Below are 21,575 nucleotides of genomic sequence, written 5' to 3'. Positions count from 1 at the left end.
CGTAATGGATATCACCAGAGTCACTTTCGACACGTTTCAGAGTGCTATTGGGAGGGGAAGGAGGTCCGTGCCGGCATTTGCAGCTCTTGCATGTCATTGAGTCCCAAAATTTCCTTTACAAAATCAATGGAGGGATGATACGATATAAATTCAATTACTGTAACTGATGTTGCTTTATTAACACACCAATATTTTTTTATGTTCTGCCCTATTGCTTTTGATGATGGTCGAGGAGCTATAAATTCTATGTGTCCCTTTATGAATGGAGTCATACTCGGGTGATGATACTTTGATTTTATTTGTCCAGAAAGATCGACAGGTCATGTTTTCATTGAACAATCTTCCCTCGGCTCCCTCTTCGCCCTTGAGCGGCAGATGTGTCAGAGTTATTCGGGTCAAACGTTTTTTTGACGTTGTCAGTCGATGGTGTGCCTGGGTAGTTGATTTCTTAATGAATTAAACCTACTTCCCATGCCTTAGCAGCACCTTTTTTATCAGTAGACTTGGCTCCAATGAACCAATTTCCATTCTCGTTTCCACAGTATTCGCTTGTTGGACAGGAACCAGCGGCTTCCTTTACTTCCTTTAAAATGAAGACAGGAATATTTTCATTGTCAATATCCTTTGTGTCAATCTGGGATGGTATGGTTTTCGGGTCCAACACTATTGAGGAAGAAGGTAGGGTTAATATCCTCTGTGTTCTTTCTCGATGGCCAGCAGACCCAAACGCCTCTCTGTCATACTTTTTGGCTGTTCTCTCTCATAAGTTGACAATTCAGATAGATAGGGTGTCATCCCATTCCTTTTTCTGACAAAGTCGATGTCCCTGCTCATAGTTGATACAATTTTTTTTTTTTAATTTTTTTTGGTTTCCGGTCCGTGTGCAACGACAGTAAAGTAGAAATGCCTTTGTAAATGACTTTTTTTTTTGTCCTATGGTTAACATCGGCATGACACAAACTGGCTTCACATCAGCTGACATTATCAGACTTAGAGCATCTTTCGATGCGTCCGGGCAAGGCCATGTCTTTACTTTCTGGGATTCTTTGACAACTGAGCAGCAGCAAGACCTTTATACCCAACTTACTGAACTTGACATTTTCCGCATTAACCAAATCTACGACACCGCCGTCAAGAAGGCTACCGACTATACCTCTAATCAGGCTGCTATTGCACATCCGTTGTCAGCTGGTGCCTACGAATCAACTTTGACTGTGGATAGCTCCAGCCTTCAGGAATGGCGTGAACTAGGTTTGAAGCTGATCGCAGAAGGGAAGGTTGCAGTCATCTTTGTGGCTGGTTGTAAAGGTACCAGATTGGGTAGCTCGGGTCCTAGAGGATACTATGATATCAATTCGCCTTCAGGAAAGACCTGGTTCCAGTCCCAAGCCGAGCACATTATCAAATTGCAGAAAATGGCTCGGGCGAGCAATAGTGTCCAACATAATGTTGTTATTACATGGTACATTATTACATCAGGTCGTACTCACGACCCGATATATTCCATTTTCGAAAATAATAACTACTTCGGTTTGGAAAAGGAGAACGTTCTCTTTGTAAAACAAGGTAATTCTTCGTCGGGAGTTACGTTGGTTGAACCGAGAACTGCCGTGAATGACCATAACCTACTTATACCCATCTGTATTAGGTATATTACCTTGTTTGACCATGGAAGGCAAGATCCTTATGGAAGACAAATATAAGGTTGCTGTCGCTGCTGATAGCAATGGCGGTATTTATCATGCACTTCATAATAAGGGTGTCATCACTTCGCTTAAGGAACGTGGCATATTGTATTCCCATTGCTACGATGTCGACAACTGCCTTACCAGAGCTGCTGACCCAACCTTCATCGGTTACTCTGTTGCCAAGAACACCGACTGTGGTGTCAAGGTCGTTGCTACAGCTATATCAAAGGAACGTGTCGATGCTGTCGAGTATTTCCCAATCTCAAGGGAAGTCTTTGAGATTCGAAAAACAGATTGTACTCTTACCTTCGGTACCGCCAACATTGTAAATCATTTTTTCTCCACTGAATTTCTTGAGCGCATCTATACTTTCTCCCATGAACTGGAATATCACATTGCCAGAAAGAAAATCAAGCACATTAATTTAGATTCAGGTGAATTTATCACTCCCGAACTCTACAATGGCATGATGCTGGAATGCTTCATCTTTGATGTCTTCCCCTTTACTCGCAACCTTAGTGTCTTGGAAGTTGACCTCAATGAAGAATTCTCGCTACTCAAGAATATCCCTGATTTTGCCACCGATTGCTCTGAAACATCTCGACGTGATCTGGTCACTCAGCGCTTACGCGAATTTCAAGCAGCTAATGGTAGGAAAGTTCGAAAGGATAATAATGAGAATTTGGAGGTGAAGGTCTCGTCTTTGGTTTCTATATGGTGGTGAAGACCTGCAGAATGTCTGCCAAAATCATTTAAATCTTCTGTTGCTGCTCAAAATGCCTATCAGCTTGTATGAGTCCTCTCGTGTGTTTCCAAACTAAGTGACAATGTGTATATAGTATAGCTAATCCTTTTCTTTGACATCAATTTTTTATGCTCTACTCATGTTTTTTTAATTGCATAATCAGATCAGTGTTACGCATATAGAAGCAGATACGGCTTACGCTTCTTCCCATGTTGTTTTGATTGCCACTACCGTTCAAGCCGTGGATATCACACCAAATCTCATGTCATGCAGCTCTTGTAATCCCCTTCCTGTTCAACACTTGTGCTTTCTCGTTGTTACATGTTTATATACCTTGTTCTGTTCATCGTTCTTTCATTCAATTTCGAACTAGATTATCTTTAAAATTTTGTTTAATACGGCACTTCCTTTTTTTATATTCCTGGCACTCATTGAATGTCTAAGAATAGAATCAAACATGACACTCTCACACCTTTTGCTTTTTGGCGTGATCTGCCGGCTTAATTAGATACAGAGAATTGCGTGATTGTGTGTTCATTATTCACATTATCACGGCCAATAAGACCAACTGCAATGAAAGCATCCACGGCAGCAAAGTAGATGACAAAGTCAACATGTAGACACCTCACAAATCTTACAACTGCTATTCAACCTATGGTCTACGAACGACAGATTCACTGATGAAACATATTCTGTTACTTTGGACAATTGGTCTCGCAACTAGGACTTGTAAATTTCTGTAGCAACAGTTCGGCTACTGATATAAAGTGAAGGGGATGTTACCGAGGCTTACTAATGCAACGCAGCTATGTATCCATTTTGTTCTATGTCAGGTGACGTGCTAAGGGAAAATCGGCCAAATATATCCGGGAAGCATAGGCAACGACAGTCATGCAAGTAGATCTATAGCTTAACTTCTCTAACGAATACATGCTGTTTAAGCATAGTTGGTGCTTGTCAAGTCTCTTACGCAATCTTAAATAATAATATGAAGCACATTGGAGAAAAGACATTCAAGAAAACGCGCGGATAAAGTTAGCCGAATTGGCCGAAACCCGAAAAATATAAATAAAGCCTTGGGATGGACAACGAACACACATATGTCGCAGAAAACTATTCTCGTCACTGCTGCCAACGGTAATGTTGGCAGTAGTCTTGCAAGACGACTCTTGGATCAAGGCTTTAAAGTTAATGCTTTGGTAAGAAATACAGCGTCCACTAGTGCTCGCGATCTTGAACGGCATGGAGCCAATATTTTCCAAGGAGATTATGACGATATCAAGTCACTTGAAAATGCGTCTCGGGGAATCTGGGGAGTTTTTATCAACGCCTTCCCAATACGGGGAACACTTGATGAACTGCGACACAATACCAATGTCATTAAAGTTGCCAAAGAAGCTGGAGCCAAGTTTGGAATATACATGAGTGCTATTTTGACCCAATACAAAGATGAGCTGCCCGACTTGAACCCTCAACATGAGCGTTATCACTATTGGGAATCCAAGTACGGTACGGAGGAGGCACTCCAAGCAGCTGGTTTTGATTATTGGACAATCCTTCGACCGGGTACATTTATCAGCAATTTTTTTGGACCTCTCTCCAGTTTCGCTTGGCCAACCTTTCAAAAGCAACATCTCCTCATTTCACCTGTTCCTCCTTCTGGTACCATACCGCTAGTTGATCCTGACTATATTGCTGACTATGCCGCTGCAGCATTTGCTGAACCCAATACTTTCAATGGTTTAGCCATTGACCTTGCTAATGAAGATATCACGCTGAAGGATTTTGGAAAGCTCATCACCGATAATACAGGTATCCAAATCACAGTTAATCATGTTTCAAAGGAAGATGCAGTTGCTCATGGCATACCGGCGAGTTTTGCTGTTTGGTTCGGCTGGATCAAAATGACCAATTACCATACTGACTATGAGCGGTTAGACCAACTTCCTGTCAAGCGTACCACAGTTACAGAATTCTTGAAGAAGAATAAGAACTCCATTACTGCGTTTTTGTCTGCCTAAGACCACTTACAAACCACACCACTGTGTCATGAAATGTCTCTAAGTGATTCTTCTTTTTTTTAATAAAGTCGGCTTGCAAATGTTGAAAGTAGTCAAAAACCATAAGTACGGTGTATTATTGAATATGCCGCTAAACTTTGCGATGTCTTATGAACTATTTTGCTTGCTTTGCTTGTCTTTATTACAAATTTGCGTATGTTTATTTTGTTATTTGTTCTGTACAGAGGAAGGAGGCTGTTAAATATAGCTCGTTTGATATCACTTGTACTTTGGGACGCTAAATGTTGCTTCCTGGTGACATTTTCTTTCTTACATTGGTAGTAACTTTTATTGATACGGTATTAAAATTTAACTAGAATTGTCTCGACTTCCGTTGGTCGCAGTCTAAGTCTGTATAAGCTAAGACTTTGGTATGATCTCAATGTGCAACTTGTAGGGTGCTTGGTTCATGCAGCTACCACTTGCTGAAGAACCCGAGGTGGAGCACAACACCCTTGTAGCGATGACGATTTCCTGGTTCGAAGAAATAGGGGAGTTTCGAATAACGTCTTATGCGCGTAGCGATGATATAAGAGACTTCCATAAGTACGGCGTCCTTTTGGATAGATATTACATTCCTGACAGCCCAATGCCAGTGTCTGCAAAAACTATTCCTTTTCACCATGGCTAATACTGTGGCATTGGCCGCTTGCACAGCAGCTAGCTGCAAGCCACCTCTGTATAGTTCTCCTTGAGCTTTTCGTTTCCACTTTTCTCTTGATTATCAAAAACCTTAGCTATTTGCGGAGCAAATAGAGTAATAAAACACGTATACAAAAAAAAACTACCTGACCGCTTTGCCACTTCCACAGTTTGACTCGTATTCCAATGCCACCTTTTAGTAGTCTCCATTATACCGTAGAATAAGCGATGTCTGGCATTCTACGCCTACTTTTATTTCGTCTTTTTGGCGCGCTATTTTGGGTTAGGGCTGTCATACAGACCCGATTTTTTTCCCAGTTATTTTCTTAGCCATAAAATCCTTTTATACTTTTTAATATATTCAATACTTTATGTAAAATATAAAAAAGTAATATATATATTTTATTTAATATGTAATTTAATAGTTTATTTGCTATAAGTAATTAAAGCACAAAATATTTATATTTTGTAAATGATTTTTATAATACAGAAATAAACAAAATTAATTTTTAAAGCTAGAGTTTATTTAGTGTCACAAAATATATATATTGATTTAAGCAACCCAAAGGTCTAAGACATTTTGAGGCGGGCGGCTTATAAAAAGGCTCTTTCGAAAAAAAGACCAAAAAAAAACCTCTTTCGCTTAATCAATCGTTACACAAAGTTTACACTCTGTGGTACTATGTAGGGAAGGCTACGCAATGAACATAACCAAAAAAAAAATGTTCACCAAAGTGAACTTGAAAAACAAGGCTTGGATAAAGCCGGCCACCAATAACTACCAACCCCAAAACCATCGCCGATTGAAACCCTCCCAGTGAGAGGCTCCTATGCTTCATATGTAACTAAGAATCTCTTCAAAGCTCCAACAAACCCTTTGTTTACCTAGGTTGCCAAGAATGGTTTTATCTACAGAAATGTCAACCCTAGTGCAGTCGTCTTCGACCTGTCAACCATGCCTACCTCCAGCAACTCAGTTGAAGATGCGCTTGAAGCCATCTTTAACAAGTTTACACCAGCCAGTATCCGAGGCTACCGTTAGGTTGGCCCCTAAAGGAGTTGGGGTCGAGATTTTTTACGAACCAAAGATAGCATCCCAAATGCGCAAGCAAGCAACCGAATTGGGGATTAAGGTCAACAAATATCTCCCTTGAAAACGAGCATAATTGTGCAGTGAATTCAACAGAAAGCCGTATTCTTGAAAGGTGTTAACATCTTTGAATACTTCCGCTACGTCACATTTTATTAACGAACTCAATTTTACTTGTGACATCCGTGCGATCGAGACCCAAAGCATGATAACGAGGCTGACGTTCGTCAAACTCCGCAACATGTTCCTATATCCCAGCGAAGAAGTACTCGTTAGAGTGCTTAACCAAAGTATGGCTGCTTTTGGAAAGGTCAAGAACGTTTCCATATACAAAAATGTGGTAGGCAATGGAAAATTACAATTCTATGGTGGAGAAGGATTTATCCTTCTCGATACCACCTATGCCAATGAAATAGCGTATCAAGAACTAAAAACATTCATATACATACTTGAATGGTAGACAACCATCCAGGCTAGATGGGACAATGCCACTCCGGCGTGTAATTACTGCAAGCAAAGTGGGCATCTCATCAAAGACTGCAATGTGAAACTAAACTCAGCAATGGGTCTACGCACATGCTATCGCTGCGAAAAAGCTGGCCATGATAGCAAAGATTGCCATTATATCAACTCAAATTCAAACCAGCCCTTATCCCAAACAATGAAGACCCAATAAACGGTATCTACTCCTGAGCTTGAAAGCCAGCTCTCCAATACAGAATCGGAAATCCCGTCCGATCTCCCCATCAGGGACGACGGGCCACTGCTGACACAAAGCCAGCCTACTGCTCCCCAGAAGAATGTACCTAAAGAAAACCAAAAAAACCAATCTTACAAAAAACCCAACGGAACACTCGCTGACTACGCAGAGGCAGAAACAGATGATGAAGACGGTAACCATGAGCCCACGGACGACAACATGAATACCGATTTGGATAGGCCTCCTCAGAAGAAGACAAATATGATAATCACATATTAGACTCAGAAGCGGACGACATTGAGTTGATCAGGCTCTTTCGCTTACTTTATCATTACACAAAGGACTGAAAACAAAAACGAACATGAATCGAAATGCTGATGGGAGAGCGACTCAGTCGTGGTCCGATTTCGTCAGAAGGGTAGCGAGATGACAATCCCATCGATTTTGACTCGCCAACGTAAGAAAAATCGAATGTCAAAACTATCACCAAGATAGTGTACGAAGCAGAAGGCTTCGAAAACGAACGTCGAGCCCACCTAGCGGCTGCCATTATTAAGAGAGCCCTGCACCCGAATACAGTGCTGTTTGAAATCGAGGCCGCAAACCTCAGCAAAGATGATGTCTACGACTTGATCACAAATGAGATTGGCGAAGCTACAGGCTTCCGCCCAATCAATGAGTACAGAGGTAACGGAAGAGGAAATTGGCTGATCGAAGCCAAATTTAAGAACAGCGCGGATGCCAAAAAAGCGTGTGAAAAAGGATTGACTCATGAAGGAATCAACTATCAGGCCACGCCTTCGATAAAAAACTCAGAAAAGAGTCTGACCAAGGTCAACTTGACTCACCTACCGCTAGAGCGCCAGGATGAGATCAAGGATGGTCTCCTTCAACCCATGAAAAAGTATGGACAGGTCTGCCAAATTAAGCTCTTCACAACAGCCAGGGGTCATTTCGAGGTGAAGCCACGGTACTGCTGGATACCACACAAAAAGATGAGGACCAGCAGTCGGAAGAGCTGACCCGAATGATATACCTGGAGAAATGGGATGACTATTAGACTTGTTGCAACGCTGCAACCAAAATATAGTTCGAAAACCTACAGACCTATACAAACAATTACAGTCCAATCCATCGATCGCTCAAAGTAGCATCATGAATACAGACTCTGATGACCAGATTCCTACCTGGTCTGAAATTACTAGAAGAGGGCTGGCAGTCCCACTACCATCGGTTATGATGAGAGCTGCTGTTGGCATCAATAGGACTTTCGCGTCAATCAAAACAGAGATCGTGTACGAAGTTGAAGCATTCACGAACACTCAAGGATCCCAAAGAGCTGCCGGAATACTGAAAAGAGCCTTAAACCCAGATGCAGCGCTATTTGCAGTTCCCAAGAGCATTCTCAATACAGACTTGGTAGTGGAAGAAATTGTTAAACAAGCTGGAGAAATAGCGGGCTTCGCGAACCTTGGGTTATACCGCAAAGACAAGTCTACAATCCCAATACATGACTTACACACTAAAAATATTGTTGAAGGCTTTCAATATTTCTGGAACAAAAAAACCCCCTTAAAAACAATCCCACAACTATGATAATACTAAGTATGGCAATCTCGACAGTCTGGAAACAGCACTGGTCATTCATCTTCCGAGAAGACCGCTCAAAAAGTCTTACATACAATCACCTCAAGAATGCCATGTGGAAAACTTTGTCCGATCGTATATTGGATGACAGCAAAATACACCAAAAAAACATCATATGGATACGAAAAGGGATAGTGGACTGGACGTCTCAGAGCATTCATATCACTTACCCAAGTATACATATTACTGAATAATATGTTCCAATAGCTTCCGTTTCTAGAGCTTCAGTAAATCCATAAAACTACCACAAATAAAGTCTTCAGCTTGGCTTCGCCCAAAAAAAAAAAAGAAAGGAGCTGGTTTTCTTACAACAGATTAAGCTGCAAGATGAACATATTTTGAAGCAAATGGGACAAGTCATGCTCGCCATTTGGATAACTCACTGGAATTGCATCAAACAATAGAGAGAATGATAGGACCAAGCTGCTTTCAATATGTTCGAATCAATCATCCAGCCCACTAATGACCGTTTCCTCCAACCGAAGGAAAAGAAGGCATGCAATGGATGGATACCAATAGTACGAAGCTTAACAAGTCGAGGCAAAATTGAGGTTTCCGTATGGAAAAGGTGCAGATATTACCAATGCCAATACAAGGAAGGATTCCGTGATGAACGTCCAAGTACCGACTTCGAATTGGTGTTTCCTTTCCGGGTCATTTTTGACCAAACGGACGCACATTAAAGCTTTGGAAAGGCTATTACTAGCTCCCTGGCGAGACCTAAATTCATGAAGCTTCGAAATCGACCGCTCGATGTCTCAAGTTCTTAAAAAACCCCCAAAAAAAAAACTTTTTACAACATAGCAATCAGTAGAGATAACAGTAAGTACATCAGTCAAAGAAATACAAGATATAAAAGCAACTCACTGAAGACAAAAAAACGGACACCTCAATACCTCTGTCCAAACAGGTTATACCGATTCACCATGGCTAATGCCACAGTCGTCTTCCAGAAACTGAGCCTAAGGCTTCTTACCTTTATTTCCCGCTTTCCTCTTCTCATATTGTGTTTTTGGATTCCTGCGATCTCTATTTCTCCTGTACCCCGTAATTATCTGAACTTCCTAAGCTATTTGCGGACCAAATGGCTGCATAAAATTAGAATAAGAGATTCTTTTGATTCATAGCCTTGATAGTATTCCTCAGGCAAGTTCATTCGCTGTTACACGAGACAACAGGACATGATATTGTTCTTACAAAAATCACCTTTAAGCATTACCGTCTCCCTCAACACAACCGACAATCTCAACTCAAATTGTAAATATATTCATCAAGCAATATCCATAGTGTATACTGGTCAGTTTTTCGGTGTACGAACTGGTGAGTCATTTTTCAGGCGGTCCTTTTTGAAGCTGCATTTGGCTGAGTTTCATAAGCACAATTGCGATTTCATTGGCTTGATGTAGGAATATGCGTCACATTGCAAAATCAAAAAATTTCACCTAACGGTTGAACGAACAATTGTTTGCTAACCAATCTAATTTCCACAATGGCGTTGCTACAAAGGTACTGACTGAGCTTAGTCCGTTTCATATCTTGCAAAACAGCCTCCATTGACTCAACTTGAATTTGAAGTGAATGCCCTGATCTAACCCTCGTAGCCCGGGGCAAAGTACGTGACTTATATGAAGTTGACGACAACAGCTTGCTCTTTGTTGCGACTGATCGCATTAGTGCGTTCGACGTAATTATGTCAAATGTAGGTTAATATGAGACGTATACACGTCCTTACCGAGCGAATACAAACGGAACTAAAGCGATAGTCAATCATTATAGAGCATTCCATCGAAAGGCAAAATCTTGACCCAAATATCAGTTTTTTGGTTCAACTATTTGTCAAACATCATGCCAAACCATCTCATAACAGCTGACTTTGAAGAGATGCCTGAGAAGGTTAAAAAGTATCGTGACCAGCTTGACGGGCGATGTCTCTTGGTTAAAAAGCTTCGAGTACTCCCTATTGAGGCAATTGTACGCGGCTACATCACAGGCTCCGGGTGGAAGGAATATCAGAAGAAAGGCTCTATTTGTGATATCAAACTTAAAGTAGGATTGCAGGAAAGTGAAAAGCTCGATGAGCCATTGTTCACTCCTAGTACAAAGGCGGAATTAGGTGATCATGGTATGATTTGGAAGATCCTGAAATTTTGACAACCGAGTGATTGTTGAGTTCTCAATGTTTTTCTTAGATGAAAACATTCACCCTTCCCGCGTAGCTGGTATTGTTGGCCCTCATTTGGCTAAACAGATTGAAGAGGCTGCTTTAGAATTATACAAACGTGCCAGCGCATACGCATTGGAGCGTGGAATCATCATCGCCGATACAAAATTCGAATTCGGTGTTGACAAAGAGAACAACTTGATTTTGATTGACGAAGTCTTGACTCCGGACTCTTCTAGATTCTGGCCCGCTGCAAGCTACAAAGTCGGTCAGGGTCAGGATAGTTTCGACAAGCAGTACTTGCGTAACTACTTGGAGAGCATCAACTTCGACAAAAAGAACGGCATAGAGTTACCTGCTGACGTGATTGAAAATACCATGAGCAAATACATCGAAGCCTATCAGCTACTGACTGGTGAAGAGCCTAGACTCTAAACAAAAGACAACTACATTTTATTGTCATGTATTAAGAAAAAAGCGTATAAACGACATAAACGAGAATAAATTAGCTATATAGTTTCTAAAACGCTTTCGATTATGTTACAATCTGCAGTGATTTTACGCGCTCCAGCTCTCGCTGTAACGAAATGACTTCTCTTTGCCATTTATGAATTATGTTCACAGCATGCATACTCCACCAACCAATACTTTGCAATGCCTTTTTAGATGCTTTAAGGAATGGGAATGCTTGGAATACATGAATCATGTCCTCGTAAATTTCGAGTTGAACATATGTATTAGACTGAGCGATTTTTGTCGCCAATTCTTGAATTTCGTCGTGTAAACATTCACAACCTCCAGCTTGTAATAGGATAGGCGGAAGATCGTCGAAGTTATCCGCGTATAATGGCGAAACATAAGGATGTGTTATTAAATATGGATATCGGTGAGCTCCTAGGTACATTTTTGTAGCATGAATTGGATGATCCTCTGTCAACAACGGAAGATAATCGTATTTTTGGTTACTCCAACTAGCATGGCTCATCGACAGATCAACCCAAGGCTAAATCAAAACATGACATACTCAGTAAATGCTTTTATAAACACTTGAAGCAATCGGTGTGCACTTACAGACAAGAGCGAAGCTGCTCCAGGTAGAGGCAGTCCATGATCCCGCATGTATAGCATCATAGATAATGCAAGACTTCCACCGGCCGAGTCTCCCATAATCATGACGTTTTGAGCATCATATCCATACCCATCCTTTTTGTCAATTAGATGCAAAAAGGATAAAACGATATCATGTAAAGCTGCTGGGAAAGGATGTTCCGGTGCTAGCCTATGAGAGCGCCAAATGAAGTTAGCTATCTCAGCGGTCATCAGTCATAGAGTTTGCATGATGTAAATCCGCTGTTTACCTGTAATTTACCGCTAGATCGAGTGGATACATGCTTCAGTAAGATATACTTTTCCCAAATGTATGCCGAATAAAAATATGTACTCACAAAACACTGGTAATCCTGTATGCTTACTGATATTATGCGTAAGATGCCGATGTGTTTTCGTGCTCATGAGTACCATGGCACCTCCATGTGCATACAAAATCACTCTTGGAGAACTATCTTCTACTACATCGACTACATGAGATCGGTTTCCAGATTGTAAAATTCTTTCCATAGGTCCAATTGATTTATCAACAATCCATTCCGCTTGTATCTCCCTTGTGTTGAGCTCAGTTTCGTCGAGCTCTTTTAGGATCCCAGGCAAGCTTCTATATTGTGCAACAAAGGTAATTTCGTGTATGTTGCAAGAAAATGGTGGTGGTATGGTTGGAATACTGGTAAAAAAGCGCACAATCTGTAATTCGCCTAACTGGCCATGTGATGTCAAAGCTTGCAGCAAAGAGCATAATAATGTCGTACGTATATCCCACGATGGCTTTTTTGGCTCATGGAAGTAGGACACAAGATCTGTAGCCACTGTTAGAACATTGTTCGATAGTAGTGTTGCTCTTTTGGCAAGGCGATCGAGCATCGACTTTGCTACAACCGTTGTTGCATTATATGAGTGATCGTATGGGTCCACATCTAGCGCTAAAGGTATACAGCACCCTACAGAATTGCAATGAATTATATCTCGATTTTTCTGCAAAGGTGACATTATGATATGACAGTTGTTGAGGAAATTATTAATGTTTGGAAAGCAATATTTATACTAAATGGATTTACCCCACAGCTTACATATCGGTCAGGTGCTGATATTGCCCCTCAGCATGACACGAGGGTCCAAATTTCACAGCCAGATGATACTTTTTGACAGATTTGGCTCCCTCAGTGATTTTCACGTGTTTGATTGGTACGATTGCGTCTGAGGCGATTTGAACAATGAAACGGCTTATGGCGGTTGCAAACGAAGAAAATTGCAATTATGCATGATTTATTATCTATGATTATTCTCGCTAGATGATTTTATCGTATCTAAATAATCACCAAAGATTGTGTCCTTAAACCATGCCCAATCTTCTTGCCACGCGTGAAGTACATACTGAGAACCAATGTCAACAATTTCTGTCCCGTCGTCAACCCAGTCATTTACTGGTGTCCAAACTACTAGATGGAAGCCAAAGTGGATGATAGCTATCCTGGCGTCATACAGTGTAGGATGATACTCCTTACAGTAAGCAGACAGAAAGGCTGTTATGATATCTTTGCAAGGCTGGCGATATTTGTCTAGGCAGTAAGTTTCAGCCAAAAATTGCCCCAAGTCCATGCCTGAAGGTGCATACCGGCATATTTCCCAGTCAACTACCTGTATTTTCAGGTCTTGTGTTAAGTCATTGGGTAGCAAAATATTGCCTGGCCAGAAATCACCCATGCACAGTGTTTGGGGATTATTAGATAGTTGTTCACCTCCCCAATTTGCAGCGTCTTGCAAGGCTTGATCTGTCTTGCCAAACTTCTTTAGTACGCTTTCCACTCGATCGTAAACCACATATCTTGAAATGGCAACGCCCTTTGGATTATCCAGTTTGTCTATGAGCTCATGTCGTTGGACATGTCCAGCAGAATGCAATCTTCCAATGAATCGCCCCAAGGCTGTTCCAACTTCACGTGCAAAGCCAGATGATGGAGGCTCATCCAACGCGGATATATATGCTTTCATATTAGCTGAGTGACCGATATCCTCCATGAACGCGACTTTATCGGCTTCGTCATATGAGTATATTGTGGGTACAGTGCAATTTGGTAGAGAGATGGTCGCATCAGCTGCAATGCGCATGGCAAGAATTTCGTAATTCATCCTTTCAGCAAAGAGAGCAAACTCTGGAGCCGTTGCCAAAAAGGACTCAGCGTGCTTGATAACAACACTATTGCAGCCGCCCAACTCTGGACATTTTTCCTTGAGTCGCGCTCGCCAAACATAGTTCGCGGTACCACCACTGAGCCTCTCAATTGTATCTATCTTGATCCAGTCCGGTTTGGTTCGCTTAATGTAGGCAAGAATATCTTCATCACTTGTAATTGTCATAATGAATGTTATGTCGCGAAGAAGAAGTCTACAAATCTATTTTATACTCCTTGTGTGGCGCAGCCACTGCTGGGGCCGAAAATTCTCGGAAGTATTCACCTAGGGTACGGTGGCGCAGTCACTAAGAGGTCATACGTTCGAAACACGCTTCTCATACATTCTTAATGATCATTTTATCGCTGGTTTATAATTTGTACTTTTATAGTGTAGCTGTTATAGAGAGAATATACCCCGTTGCACTGATGCCAAGGTGGAAATTGCATAATGTTCAGTGCATTTGAAGTTATTTTACTACTATTTTATGTGTGTAACTTATTAACTGGTCTCCTTCACAATCAAGGCCCGGCTAGCTCAATCGGTAGAGCGTGAGACTCTTAATCTCAAGGTTGTGGGTTCGACCCCCACGTCGGGCTATTTTTTTTCCTCGAGCGGTTTTTCTTTGTTGGCTCCGATCGCTGTCGTTGCTAAAATTACAGAATGTCAGTTACCGAGAAAGTTGCATTGAAACCCTCTTTATTTTTGATTCATTCACACTTTTATATACTAAATCATATTACACAATGAATAGAGCAGTTGAATAAACGTCAGTTTTAACCTCACGAAAAGTTCACTCGTCTGCAGGATAATAATACAGTATTCAACGACATGGTCTTCAAATTGAAACAGATCAAAACTATTGTGATTGGTCTTTTTAGGAAACCTCAATGGAAGCCTACATTCTACTGGTAGATGAAACGAAGTTACTGATATCGACGTGTTAGGACTCGCGCATCACTGCTTTAGCACCAATGCGGAGAGTAAAACTTTCGCTAATAAGAAAACATAAAGCTATTCTTTTGTTAGAGGCCAAATATGCTTCGCGAGAGTCAAGAACACCATGCACTAAAATTATACCTGATGCTTATAAACTGTCAAAAAGACGATTAGCACATGTGATGCATGCGACTCTCATGCACTGCGTCGTTCATTAGTTCGCTATCTAACATGCGAATCAGCATGTACATCTAATAAAGGTCGTGAATGCTTGAACGTTTATCTATAGCAGTCATTTTCTTAGAAGATACATGCCGTTATATTTTTTTCCTAACATTTATACACAGATGAGCGTATTTATAGTGGCAGTGACGAGATATTGAATTTATTGCTGCCGTGGTAACTTGACCGAAACTGCAAGTGCTTAAATAGTATCTAAATTCATGTAGCTAATTCAAGCAGACATGCTGTAGCAGTAAGCTCTTTTAAGGTGTAAATCAGAATATTAATCATATGTTATGGATTGATTTATTTGCTATTTAAGTCTTCGTTAGTGAATCCGCTGACTTAGTAGAAGACATATATTACCCTGTATGTAAGCCCCTTCTATCAATAGGTGAAGCTGATGAACTATGCTCGTTTGCTTGGTTCTTTTCAGAAATGAAAAGAAAGAAAATGATTCTCTTACCATTAAAATGTGTTCACTTACACCAGAGTCTCAGCGTAGAATTTCTCTCGCTCCGTTTTATATATGTCTTATCCGTCTCTAATGAAGTACTTCCCCTTGCTGTAATTGTCGACAAAACACAAGTAACATACATCTACTAACTAGCACAATTTTTTTGGTGTTATGTTGGCTTTTAGATGCAACAAGTTATAGATGTTTGACATGCGTTCGTCTACAATGCCATGGACTGTAAACTTTTGTAATTCATCAGGTTTTCCTTAAACTTTACATAGTATGATTAGTTCTGATTTCTGTCGAGCAAAGAGGGTATATCGTATGCATCCCGCTCGGTGCCTTAGATATAAATATATATTAAGGTGAAGCAGCTGCAACTTTAAATTTAAAGCTGGGAATAGCTTCAAAATAATGAATTCAACTATTTCATTTGGTTTTCATTCTACACAGCGTCTAAAAGCGAGGAAATGAGGCGTCCTTATAATCTATACCTAAGTGGCTACCTGAAGGCAGATCATGGTTGATACGTTGATTTCCTTCCAGTTCACTGATGGTAGTACGCAGGAAAGGCACAACAGTACGCAGGATGCAGGACACGTATCAGGAAACGCACCGAACGAAAGGGCAAGAATTTGTCAGCAGTGGTCAAGTTTTGCGGAATATCAATTTCATTACAGCCGTCAAAATAAAAAAAAGCGAAAGTCGTTGAGACAGTTTACTTTTAGTTAGTGGTTGCTTCTTCCTCTGGCTGCATCAGTGGAGATCTCATTGTACGTTATTGCGCATCAATGTCTCTCATTATCACGGACAGTACATCTAAATAGCCCTTGCATAACTCTTCTACACCTTTATTTGCAGAGTATCTTTAAGGCTGTTCTTATTTTAAGCAACACTCTAACACGCTAAAGCCGACTTACTGCTATGGGATTACTTTCGCTTGGAACACCACTGAAATGGTCTGAAGCCAAGCAATACGCGGACCATGTTCGCTCTCATGGTATTGACCAGTTTTTGGCCATCTACAACAAAATGAAGGACAAGCAAAAGGATTGTCTATTGTGGGGTGACGAGGTAATCGTCTGAAATGGTCACTTAAATGTGGATGGTGACAGCTTTTGACGGTGATTGATTTCATGCATCAGGTTGAATATATCGTTATCTCATACGATGACGAGCACAAAAACGCCAAAATTTCCTTGCGTGTGTTTGAAATGCTCGCCATATTGCAAGTGGACGAACAGGAGTGGCTCAAGGATCCTGAGAATCAGTAAGCTATCATCTATTTGCCGTTATCCAGAAAGATGGCATCGTGATCCTATGACTAAATGGCGTCATTATAGTCCAGCACCAGCAACATCCTGGCGTCCGGAGTATGGAAGGTTCATGTTGGAAGGCACACCTGGATCTCCGTATGGCAGTACTCTAAAGGATCTTTTGCTTGTCGAGCCCAACATGAAGCTTCGCAGAAAGCTTGCTCATCAAACCATGAAGTCAAACGAGATACCGCTCACAATTGTCAGCTATCCTCGACTTGGTTGTCAAGGCGAATTTTTAGATCCACATTATGAGCCACTTGGAGATTCTTGCCGAAGTTTATTTGTTCCGGATGAGATTATCAACCCTCACGCTCGTTTTCCGTAAGTTAAAGCTTCACTTTTCTCAATCTTGCGGGTATCATTATTTAAACAAATCCTATAGAACCCTAACCGCCAATATTCGACGCCGACGTGGCTCTAAGGTTGCCATTAACATGCCAATTTTTAAAGACACGAACACACCATCGCCATTTATCGATCCCACAATTCCATGGGACCGAAATGTCTTTCCTGAAGATAAGGAGGCAAAGGAAGGCGCGGCAAAACCTGATCATATATATATGGATGCTATGGCTTTCGGTATGGGCTGCTGCTGTTTACAGATCACTTTTCAAGCATGCAATGTTGAAGAAGCGAGAAGACTTTATGATCAACTAGCGCCAGTTGGTCCCATTATGGTGAGACATTGGAGGCTCGAAATAAGTATCTGCTATGTGATTGCACCTAAATTCGTACTTTCCACTGTAGTTGGCTTTGACGGCGGCAGCACCCATTTATCGTGGCTATTTGGCTGACGTAGATTGCAGATGGGATGTCATTGCCAGTAGTGTTGACGATAGAACTCCAGAGGAGCGCGGCTTAAAGGTTTGTCAATTTACGAAGAAATCAGATCGCACATAATCACAAACTTAATCGTCGTCGCAGCCTCTTGAAAACGATAGATTTGTCATCAACAAATCTAGATATGATTCTGTTGATTCTTATCTCTCAACAGATCCGATGTTCAAGCAAAAGTATAACGACATCGATTTGGTGTATGATGAAGAAATCTACAAAAAATTGCGAGCTAACGGCATTGATGATCAGCTTGCAAAGCACGTATCTCACCTTTTCATTAGGGATCCTCTCGTCATCTTTAGAGAACTTTTAGACCAAGATGACAATGTCTCATCCGATCACTTTGAGGTAATTTGACATATGGTCTGCAATGGAGAAGTCAAGGACGAGATAATGAACTGCTTTTTATGCGTTGTAGAACATCCAATCCACGAACTGGCAAACCATGCGATTCAAGCCACCACCACCAAATTCAACCATTGGCTGGCGTGTGGAATTCAGGAGCATGGAAATCCAAATGACTGATTTTGAAAACACAGCGTTTGCAATTTTCATTGTTCTTTTGACTCGTGCAATCTTGAGCTTTGGCCTCAACTTCTACATTCCCATATCTAAAGTCGATGAGAACATGAAAAAGGCACACAAACGAGGAGCGGTAATGAATGAGAAGTTCTACTTCCGCAAGAATGTCTTTACTAAGCACCGTGAGTTGAGAATGTACTCAATGTAGCCATGTATAGATGATCAGCTGTTAAATTTTGTCCCTCCCATGATTGCAGAGCCTACGTCAAGGCAACCGTCACCAAGCTCATCCACTTCTACATCATCCAAGAAGAATGGTCAAGACGAAGTGTTGGATGGAGATGTTGATGAAGAGAACGAGGATGAATTGGATGCTTATGAGCAAATGTCAATCGACGAAATTATCAACGGCAAAGTAAGTCATGTGGTTTCCCTGCCCTTCAATTGCATTCACATACGCTAACAAGTCACTTTTAAACGAATAAGTCTGGAGGCTTCACTGGTCTCATACCTCTGATCAATAGCTATCTGAATAGCGTTAACGTCGATATTGAAACACGATGCCAGCTGTCACGATATCTTGATCTTATCAAGCGTAGAGCAAATGGCAGCCTGATGACGGGAGCAACTTGGATGAGACAATTCGTGCAAAATCATCCTGACTATAAGCATGATTCAGTAGTCTCGCAAGAGATCAATTACGATCTTATGAAGACGATAGAGAAAATTAGCAACGGGGAATTAGAAGTACCGGAATTGCTTGGTGAGCAGCATGCATAATAAATTACAAATTGAGTTTTCATTCTGTCTATTTAGCGTTGTTTGTTCGAAATGTCTCTACTGGTGACATTGTGGTTAAAGTTATAACACGGAAAGCGAAAGGAGAAACGCATTGCACCACCAGAATATATGAATGTATGGACGTCAACGATTCTACATATCCTCATTCGTAAACTCAACTGTACGACTACCTCAACCTACGTGACAGCTACTGCAGCATATCCAAATGAGTGGGTTGAAGCAAACCCTTAAGAGAATGAAGTGTCAATACTCAAGTACCTGCAAATAACGTTTACATAGATAACTTCATGACTGACATCAAAGGCAGTAGTACGATGAATTTACTCTGATAGACAACGAGGCTAAGCTACAACAGTACAGGTGCGAAGACTGGGTTCGAGTCAGCCAATATAAACCAGAGTCGATTTTTTTTCGCAGTTTATCAGAAGTATTAATCCACTTCAAAATGCGAACTTTTACGAAAATGACTATATTTTCACTCATATTATTCGCATGAGACATAGAAAGTGGGTATGTAATGAGCATTTTTTCAAAAGACAAAATTAGGATGGCAATGTTTCCTCCTATACCACGGAAGGAGAGGTAGCGGGTCTAAGCGTTTCTATAACGGATATGGCATCTGGTCTCTTATAGACAGACCAGCTAAGCATTTGTTTTATGAAGCCTTGGTCGGACTTTGCAAAAGGCTGAATCATGTCGTTGAGGCACATATAAGGGGGATTGCCGTCGTCCTCTAGCTGCGTGTCAGCGTCCTCTGTGTGCTCCATAGTGTGTTCATCATCAGAAGGCGCAAAAAAGATGAGTTTGTTACCATCTGGGTAAACCGATAGCTCATTTATAATATCTTTGCTAGGCATGCCAATGGCACGAACGAGTATGCCCAACTGTTCCAAATCACTTCCTCCGCAAAAAGCAGGCCTTCCGGTCACCATTTCGATCCAGATACAGGCTACTGACCATATATCACTTGGTGGAGCATAATATGGGCAGGAGAGTATATGTTCTGGGGCAACATACCATCTGAGCAGCATTTGTTACGGTATTATTCAATAAAACAAGTTTGACATATGAAAATGACATTCATAAATTACCTTGTGCCGATGCCTTCTGTCGATCCCTCTATAGTCTCAGTAATTGGGTGTGCACAGCCGAAGTCAGCTACTCTCAGGCTACCATCTTCAGCCACCAGGATATTTTGGGGTGTTAGATCACAATGTACCAGAGACAGTGAGTGGACGTATTCTAAAGCCGTTGCTATTTGCAGCACATAATTTCTTGCCAACTCGTGAGAAACCGGCGTTATTTTATCAAGGGTGTATGGATGAAAGTGAAAGCGTAAAGACAATGATAAAGGTGTTGAAATGCTTGATATGAGATATATAAGCTATAGGAAAAAGTTAGACTTTACTCTGTTAGCAGTTTTTCAAGATGATCTGATTTGAACGTTACATATTTCTGGCATGCTGATTCATAGTTGAGCTTCAATTGTTCCAAAGCCCTTAGTTCACGATGAGCATGTAACAGTGCATGCCGACCTTGAGACTTGAGGTATACTTTGACAGCGATCAGAGTATCATCAGATTCAGTCTCCTTGTGAACTGTTGCATAGCTACCGTGCATGGCTCTGACTTGAGATTCCTACTGATTGTCCTCACATACTCATTTTTTCAGTAACGTGGCGCTCGGTGTTGGAATTTTTTTGTTGCAACATTTCAGCGTTAACACTTTGTTCGTACATAGCCGTAGCAGCACCGTCATGTAGAGACGAAAATATCAAACCACATTCAACGAAGAGCTCACTATCATGCTCTTCTACTGCTTTAAGCACTAATCTACCTGAACAAAGAGCGTTGTAGTGATACTAGAAGTTCATGAACAATTTCACACACGGCTAGCTTTCAATGCTGCTTTATAAGCTGAGTTCAGTAGACATCACCTTCAATTAGTGAATGAATGATAGTATCATGCGTATCTTTATATTTCATTTTTTGTAAGAGATGCTTTGTAGGTTTAGGCAATGGTCCGAAAGGCTGTCTCTATTTTAGCTCCGTGCTGGTTGTCGCTTATTTATGATCGCTTCCATATTTTCACTGGTGCATGAGTCAGTCCATACGCAATCCAACGCTCCTTTCCTTAGATATCTGGGTCAAAGAGTTTTAGTAACAACTGTTGGAAGCTCTGTACTTGTAAAGCGACATTGAGAATCCTTAGCCCGCCTTGCCGTTTAGGCTGGTGAAGGCACTGGTGGCAGAGGTCGGCCAGAAGCAGCTGGTTCTGCCCCTTTTTTGGTATGAAATTGTCGGCATGAAACGGAAAAGATCGTGACTGCCAAAATATACAATGATTGCATTTGGCTGTCATGGAATGGACTTCAACAGCACAACGAACAAAAGCATACGTTATGCTGCGCAACAATTTGAGCAGTCTGCAAAAATGTGTCCTTTTGCGATCAATAAGGCACAA

At 41.2% G+C, this 21,575-nt stretch overlaps 14 protein-coding genes and 1 non-coding gene across 15 annotated transcripts; 7 read left to right on the top strand and 8 right to left on the bottom strand.

Annotated features, from left to right (window-relative positions):
• The first annotated feature begins 896 nt into the window (after positions 1 to 896).
• On the top strand, positions 897 to 2,666 carry K450DRAFT_251475 (uncharacterized protein). Its single transcript, XM_051590731.1, has 3 exons — positions 897 to 1,566; positions 1,649 to 2,478; positions 2,597 to 2,666. Exons 1-2 carry the CDS (start codon positions 936 to 938, stop codon positions 2,410 to 2,412), a joined length of 1,395 nt encoding a protein of 464 aa, XP_051442581.1. The 5' UTR covers positions 897 to 935; the 3' UTR covers positions 2,413 to 2,478; positions 2,597 to 2,666.
• Positions 2,667 to 3,533: 867 nt separating this feature from the next.
• K450DRAFT_212666 (uncharacterized protein) lies at positions 3,534 to 4,528 on the top strand (the record flags this gene model as incomplete). Its single annotated transcript, XM_051584809.1, has 1 exon — positions 3,534 to 4,528. The coding sequence occupies one exon, from the start codon at positions 3,534 to 3,536 to the stop codon at positions 4,452 to 4,454; it is 921 nt and encodes a 306-aa protein (XP_051442580.1). The 3' UTR covers positions 4,455 to 4,528.
• Positions 4,529 to 4,965: 437 nt separating this feature from the next.
• Positions 4,966 to 5,272, bottom strand: K450DRAFT_251473 (uncharacterized protein; the record flags this gene model as incomplete). Its single annotated transcript, XM_051590730.1, has 1 exon — positions 4,966 to 5,272. A coding segment is annotated over exon 1 (153 nt), but the record flags the coding sequence as incomplete, so codon positions are not given.
• A 522-nt stretch (positions 5,273 to 5,794) lies between these two features.
• Positions 5,795 to 6,092, bottom strand: K450DRAFT_251472 (uncharacterized protein). The gene has a single exon (XM_051590729.1). The coding sequence runs from the start codon at positions 5,972 to 5,974 to the stop codon at positions 5,816 to 5,818; it is 159 nt and encodes a 52-aa protein (XP_051442578.1). The 5' UTR covers positions 5,975 to 6,092; the 3' UTR covers positions 5,795 to 5,815.
• On the bottom strand, positions 6,093 to 6,659 carry K450DRAFT_251470 (uncharacterized protein). The gene has a single exon (XM_051590728.1). The coding sequence runs from the start codon at positions 6,550 to 6,552 to the stop codon at positions 6,211 to 6,213; it is 342 nt and encodes a 113-aa protein (XP_051442577.1). The 5' UTR covers positions 6,553 to 6,659; the 3' UTR covers positions 6,093 to 6,210.
• A 1-nt stretch (position 6,660) lies between these two features.
• K450DRAFT_251469 (uncharacterized protein) lies at positions 6,661 to 7,294 on the bottom strand. The gene has a single exon (XM_051590727.1). The coding sequence runs from the start codon at positions 7,124 to 7,126 to the stop codon at positions 6,875 to 6,877; it is 252 nt and encodes an 83-aa protein (XP_051442576.1). The 5' UTR covers positions 7,127 to 7,294; the 3' UTR covers positions 6,661 to 6,874.
• Positions 7,295 to 7,889, bottom strand: K450DRAFT_251468 (uncharacterized protein). The gene has a single exon (XM_051590726.1). The coding sequence runs from the start codon at positions 7,696 to 7,698 to the stop codon at positions 7,462 to 7,464; it is 237 nt and encodes a 78-aa protein (XP_051442575.1). The 5' UTR covers positions 7,699 to 7,889; the 3' UTR covers positions 7,295 to 7,461.
• Positions 7,890 to 8,555, top strand: K450DRAFT_251467 (uncharacterized protein). Its single transcript, XM_051590725.1, has one exon. The coding sequence runs from the start codon at positions 8,081 to 8,083 to the stop codon at positions 8,519 to 8,521; it is 441 nt and encodes a 146-aa protein (XP_051442574.1). The 5' UTR covers positions 7,890 to 8,080; the 3' UTR covers positions 8,522 to 8,555.
• Positions 8,556 to 8,880: 325 nt separating this feature from the next.
• On the top strand, positions 8,881 to 9,494 carry K450DRAFT_251460 (uncharacterized protein). The gene is made up of 2 exons (XM_051590724.1): positions 8,881 to 9,394; positions 9,457 to 9,494. The coding sequence occupies exon 1, from the start codon at positions 9,007 to 9,009 to the stop codon at positions 9,253 to 9,255; it is 249 nt and encodes an 82-aa protein (XP_051442573.1). The 5' UTR covers positions 8,881 to 9,006; the 3' UTR covers positions 9,256 to 9,394; positions 9,457 to 9,494.
• A 429-nt stretch (positions 9,495 to 9,923) lies between these two features.
• K450DRAFT_251459 (uncharacterized protein) lies at positions 9,924 to 11,284 on the top strand. The gene is made up of 4 exons (XM_051590723.1): positions 9,924 to 10,078; positions 10,148 to 10,271; positions 10,349 to 10,694; positions 10,762 to 11,284. Exons 1-4 carry the CDS (start codon positions 10,062 to 10,064, stop codon positions 11,166 to 11,168), a joined length of 894 nt encoding a protein of 297 aa, XP_051442572.1. The 5' UTR covers positions 9,924 to 10,061; the 3' UTR covers positions 11,169 to 11,284.
• K450DRAFT_177610 (uncharacterized protein) lies at positions 11,269 to 12,707 on the bottom strand (the record flags this gene model as incomplete). The annotated part of the gene is made up of 3 exons (XM_051584267.1): positions 11,269 to 11,736; positions 11,805 to 12,037; positions 12,179 to 12,707. 3 exons carry the CDS (start codon positions 12,705 to 12,707, stop codon positions 11,269 to 11,271), a joined length of 1,230 nt encoding a protein of 409 aa, XP_051442571.1.
• A 357-nt stretch (positions 12,708 to 13,064) lies between these two features.
• On the bottom strand, positions 13,065 to 14,208 carry K450DRAFT_251455 (uncharacterized protein). The gene has a single exon (XM_051590722.1). It carries the CDS (start codon positions 14,199 to 14,201, stop codon positions 13,113 to 13,115), a length of 1,089 nt encoding a protein of 362 aa, XP_051442570.1. The 5' UTR covers positions 14,202 to 14,208; the 3' UTR covers positions 13,065 to 13,112.
• Positions 14,209 to 14,541: 333 nt separating this feature from the next.
• Positions 14,542 to 14,614, top strand: K450DRAFT_t82. The gene has a single exon. It is a non-coding gene; the product is annotated as a tRNA-Lys (tRNA).
• Positions 14,615 to 16,367: 1,753 nt separating this feature from the next.
• Positions 16,368 to 19,122, top strand: K450DRAFT_251444 (uncharacterized protein). The gene is made up of 10 exons (XM_051590721.1): positions 16,368 to 16,406; positions 16,495 to 16,707; positions 16,779 to 16,903; positions 16,977 to 17,273; positions 17,335 to 17,629; positions 17,700 to 17,816; positions 17,877 to 18,137; positions 18,208 to 18,493; positions 18,569 to 18,726; positions 18,798 to 19,122. Exons 2-10 carry the CDS (start codon positions 16,558 to 16,560, stop codon positions 19,089 to 19,091), a joined length of 1,983 nt encoding a protein of 660 aa, XP_051442569.1. The 5' UTR covers positions 16,368 to 16,406; positions 16,495 to 16,557; the 3' UTR covers positions 19,092 to 19,122.
• Positions 19,123 to 19,415: 293 nt separating this feature from the next.
• On the bottom strand, positions 19,416 to 20,732 carry K450DRAFT_282501 (uncharacterized protein; the record flags this gene model as incomplete). Its single annotated transcript, XM_051593437.1, has 3 exons — positions 19,416 to 20,132; positions 20,204 to 20,496; positions 20,562 to 20,732. The coding sequence occupies 3 exons, from the start codon at positions 20,730 to 20,732 to the stop codon at positions 19,676 to 19,678; spliced, it is 921 nt and encodes a 306-aa protein (XP_051442568.1). The 3' UTR covers positions 19,416 to 19,675.
• Between the last annotated feature and the right edge of the window lie 843 nt (positions 20,733 to 21,575).

Source organism: Umbelopsis ramanniana, assembly GCF_025399195.1.
Source record: "Umbelopsis ramanniana AG unplaced genomic scaffold K450scaffold_48, whole genome shotgun sequence".
NCBI lineage: Eukaryota > Fungi > Mucoromycota > Umbelopsidomycetes > Umbelopsidales > Umbelopsidaceae > Umbelopsis > Umbelopsis ramanniana.
Note: the sequence above shows the minus strand (reverse complement) of the source record. Positions and strands in the feature narration are given on the sequence as shown.